At 39.8% G+C, this 4,615-nt stretch overlaps 1 protein-coding gene across 1 annotated transcript; it reads right to left on the bottom strand.

The window, feature by feature from the left end:
* Positions 1-253: 253 nt before the first annotated feature.
* Positions 254-2,541, bottom strand: LOC140746605 (uncharacterized). Its single transcript, XM_073078729.1, has 3 exons — positions 2,085-2,541; positions 1,558-2,031; positions 254-279 (listed from the first exon to the last, which is right to left on the bottom strand). Exons 1-3 carry the CDS (start codon positions 2,539-2,541, stop codon positions 254-256), a joined length of 957 nt encoding a protein of 318 aa, XP_072934830.1.
* Between the last annotated feature and the right edge of the window lie 2,074 nt (positions 2,542-4,615).

The following is a 4,615-nucleotide window of genomic DNA, read 5'->3' on the forward strand; positions in this document are numbered from 1 at the left end:
CATTAAATATAAGAAATGATGTATGGTACGAGTATGTAACGTAATTGTAAAAATATCATGCAATCGTGAAAAATGCATTTAAATCAGGCGTGTTGCATTCACATTCCTTTTAATCCAATATTAAAAATGGTTCCATTTATATACGGTAATTCCGCGAGATTTAATGTTGTATCGGATAATTTGGTACTTTTAAAAGTATTTTTGTACCTACATAATTTAGGTTGAATTAGCGCATTTTAATTCATAAGGGAGGTCACGTCGGTAGACCTACAGTAGGTTCTTTAAAACAAAATATGGTTTTTATTAAGTAGTTTTAATGCCATGTACATGCAAGACCTTTTTTGTGAACTATTCATACTATTAACAATGTAGTTCCCTATTTTGTTTTATGCACATTTATTAAAAAATTGAACCAAGACTTGTTGGATTTGATAAACTTAAAGCTACAAAAAGAACAATAAGATAAAAACGTTGTGGGATAACACCTACAGAGAGCCACCTTCAGTAATTTAACAGAACGTTGAAACGTGATGTTTCACAGCGTCACAATGCACACATGCGAAGCGCCATCTTGTTTATACATTGTAACAACAGTCACGCACACAACGGCACGTAACACCAACACTGCTTAACTCTACCTGCGCAAGAGTCGCATTCCGTCATCACCTCCGCGATTGGCCACCAAGCCTACTAAGGCTTCGATATTCAGTTACGAATTTTAATTTAGAAAGTTGATCCAGTGATTGTGAACTCTTCTATACACGGTTCCTTGTTTTGAGTTTTCCTTTGCAATATGACAACTGATTAAGGTAAGTTTTAATTTTTTTAGGGTTCCGTACCCAAAGGGTAAAAACGGAACCCCATTACTAAGACTCCGCTGTCTGTCCGTCTGTCACAGGCCTCTACCGCTTAAACCGTAATAGATAGACACTTGGAATTTTGACAATGTATGTATATAGCTGGCACCTATAACAACAAATACTAAAAATAAAACAAAGTTGATTATAAATGGGGGTCCAAAACACGAAATCAACGCTCCGACCTTACCTGTAACGCCATCTGTGCCTTCTGTGTTCAACTACATCAGGTTGTAAACACACACACTGCACACGTATAGTCTGATTCACTACAAAAATTACCAACAAAGTAAAACTTTAAGAATTACACACATTTTAACAAACGCCCTATAAAAATAGGAAAACACGACAATCACGAAAAACATAATTTATTCCATTGAGACGATATTAATAATAATAATAATAATAATAATAATAAACATTTATTTCAGACAATATAGACAAAGATACAAAAGTATAATTGAATACAGAGGTCCATATCATATATACCTTACAGACTAACATACATACTAATATATACTTATAACTAAATCACGTATTTGCGGCGACGTGAGACGCGGGTCTGGTGTCTTCCGGGGGTGCTCTCCTTCCGCGGTACTTCCGGAACACAACCCCCTTGGCCACAGGTCTTCTTTTAGGAAGGTCGCTATATGCTCGGTTGGGACGCGTACAACAAATGAACTAAAGTTCACTGCGTTACGCGCCTCCAACTTCTCGACCACCAGTCGGTACTTGGTTTTAACAGCCAAGTACTCCGTTATGTCAGACGGCTTCGTGTTGTGATGGAGTCGTGAGACATACACGTGCGTCACGGGAACGGCAGGACGCAGGAGATGGTTCGTTCCTGTCGGTGCTGTGCCGCATTGGTTACGACAAGGAGGTTTTCTCTTATTACGCTCGACTTTAATAAAGCCATCCTTGTCTGCCACATGGTTGGACACTGCACTGCGAGGGGGCTCGATACGGGGTTTCCCGCTTTTCCTCTCTGGCCTCGTTGTCTTCCTCTTCCCGGGTAGCTGGCGGGAGGCAGCTGCAGCGTAGTCACGTTGAGGCGTGGACATGACGACGCACGGCGACACCTCGGCGGGGGGAGGTGCGGGGCGGGGGACGCACGTGTGACCACATGCGGGCGCAGCGGTCGGCGTCGTGTCGAGTTTCGCAGACTCGAAACTTGCTGACGAGGTGTTACATGCCCCACGATGCGTGTTGATGTTATTCACCACTGGCGACTTACTGCCGTATTTCGTAATGCAGCTATTTCAGCCCGTAGGTCGCTGATGGTATCTTGTGAGGCTTCCAACTTCAGCACTACTTCCGCCAGGCTTGTCTTCAGTGTTGTGATGTCCTTCAACAGCCTGGTTACATCCACATGGTCGAACGTGACGGGCGGCAGCTTGTGGATGTTCTTCGCCACAAAAGCTGGCAGGTCATCAGGATCAGTCACCTTCAGGAGATTGATGATGTCCTGGAGTCTTTTTTCTCCCTTTTCGTCCTTCCTGCGGGAAGGCATCCGGTCGCTCATCCCGAGCGACTCAAACAGGAGGATCATGGCACTGACGATCTCCTCACGTGTGAAGTTAGTCTTACAAATCTGGATGATGCTAACTTCATCCATGGTGTCGATGGCGTGCTGTATAAACGCCAACACCTCATTGGCTATGAGTTGTTCAGATCTCATAGCCATTTTCGTGCAGCGGCGATCGCCGCGCAAATCACGAATACAAAATAAATATATTCGGAAGCGCTGCGTTTGCGTCCATCACCGAGCGCATGCGACACCCGAATCGCATATTAGAGGCGGGATTTGAGGTAGGTGGCGCCGAGGCTATGTGGTGCGGATTAAATCATAACTAGTTGTCCAAGTGATAATGTATCGATCCATAAAGCTTTACACTTAGTCGCTAGATGGCGTTAACTACCAAAAAAAGTTCATGGTAAAGTTGGTATAAACTTTTACATGTTATATGACCTACATAAATTGAAACATGTTTAAATAGATATTTTATTAATATTTTTATATTCTGGATCGATTTCAAATTTATTAGTTAATTAAATATAACATATATAATATATTTTTATTACAAACTTTAATTTAAATTTCAAATTTCATAAAGGAGACTGGGCATGCTTCATACAATTTTGGGCTAGAGATGGAACAAATTGGAAGTATCCTAATTTGAAAGCTTATATATCAATTAGTCATTCTTGAGTATTTCGGGAATTTTGGCAATCTGTGAGCAAAATAATTTAAAGTTAAATATGAAGTGAGGTTTATTTATTTTATTTATTCATTCTTAATATACCTAACATATGGTATAAAGGCGGACTTAATGCTATGAGCATTCTCTACCAGTCAACCTTTAGGTCAAACAGAGATCAGCGAGGACGGTATTGATATAATTAAATATAAATAAATTTACTAAATAAAATATTCAACAAAATAAGATATATATTGTACGTATAGATGTATATAAACGGTAATTTAATAAACATATAAATGCAGAAATAGTGAAAAAAGAAAAAAAAAAATAAAAGAAAAAAGTAAAAAATAAAAACAAATACAATTAATTGTAATAAATAGATAAAACTAAATTAATTTAATTCCCAGAATGTTGTCTCAGATAGTATTCTGTGACTTTTGATTTGAATGTCTCCCTGTTCAGAAGTTTTTTGAGATTAATGGGTAGGGCGTTCCAGATACGAGCAGCATGAATGGCAAAGGAATTAGAAAGGAAACCTGAATGGTGTAGAGGAAAAGATAGAGTAAGGGAATCTAAGGATCTTAGCTGACGCTCGTGGGAATCGCATAGATATCGAAATTTTTGTTTTAAATAACTCGGAGAAACAGAATCAAAGAGAATAGAGTGAAGAGTATTCAGTGATCTAATCTGTCTACGATCACGAATGGGAAGCCATTTAAGCTGGCGACGATAGGATGTGATGTGATCAAATTTGCGTAGACAGAAGATAAAACGTATGGTATAATTGATGAGCCTGTCAAGCTTATTCAACAGCTCACCACTAATCTCAGAGCAACACACATCAGCATAATCGATGATCGGAAATATCAGTGACTGCACAAGTATGACCTTCACTTGGACTGGAAGAAAGTTGCGGAGACGATTCAGATTACGCAGTCTCGCGAACACCGACCGGCTGACCTCGCTAATGTGCACTGACCAACTCAACGACGAGTCAATGTACAAACCTAGATCCTTTACGCTACATGTAAATGGTACAACAGAATCATCAAACACGACAGGTGAGACGGTGCTAGTATCTAATTTTACAAGCTGTCGAGAACTACCTAATATGATTGCTTGGCATTTTGACGGATTAACTTTAATACCATACCTATTAGACCAGCGATTTAAATTGTTGAGGTTCTTGTTTAAGACATCAATCGCTTTATCAATTCTACTCACATCAGCTTGTACATAGATCTGTAGATCGTCTGCATACAGATGGTACGAGCAATCCAGTGAGTATGTAAGAAAGGTAATATAAATTGAGAAAAGCAATGGCGAAAGTATACCACCTTGAGGCACTCCAGAATTAAGTTTACACCAATCAGAATGCGTACGATCTACGCGGGTAGCTTGTTGTCGCCCCCGAAGATAGGAAGAGAACCATTCCAGTGCCTTAGACGAGAATCTAAAATGATGAAGAGCGGCAAGAAGAATATCATGGTCCACCATATTGAAGGCGTTGGAAAAATCAATAAGAACGAGAACAGTGACCAATTTATTCTCCATGCC

Source organism: Epargyreus clarus, unplaced genomic scaffold, assembly GCF_041222505.1.
Source record: "Epargyreus clarus isolate Ecla_fem2 unplaced genomic scaffold, WU_Ecla_fem_2.2 ptg000013l, whole genome shotgun sequence".
Classification (NCBI taxonomy): Eukaryota; Metazoa; Arthropoda; class Insecta; order Lepidoptera; family Hesperiidae; genus Epargyreus; species Epargyreus clarus.

What these genes read in the sequence shown, in the direction of transcription:
- LOC140746605 (XM_073078729.1), bottom strand. Translation starts at nt 2,541, where the DNA reads ATGGCTATGAGATCTGAACAACTCATAGCCAATGAGGTGTTGGCGTTT. An exon ending in ACGAAATACGGCAGTAAGTC is followed by an intron (nt 2,032 to 2,084) that starts GCCAGTGGTGAA and finishes ACACCTCGTCAG; the next exon opens with CAAGTTTCGAGTCTGCGAAA. An exon ending in GGTCGAGAAGTTGGAGGCGC is followed by an intron (nt 280 to 1,557) that starts GTAACGCAGTGA and finishes TTTGTTTTAAAG; the next exon opens with AACCTACTGTAGGTCTACCG.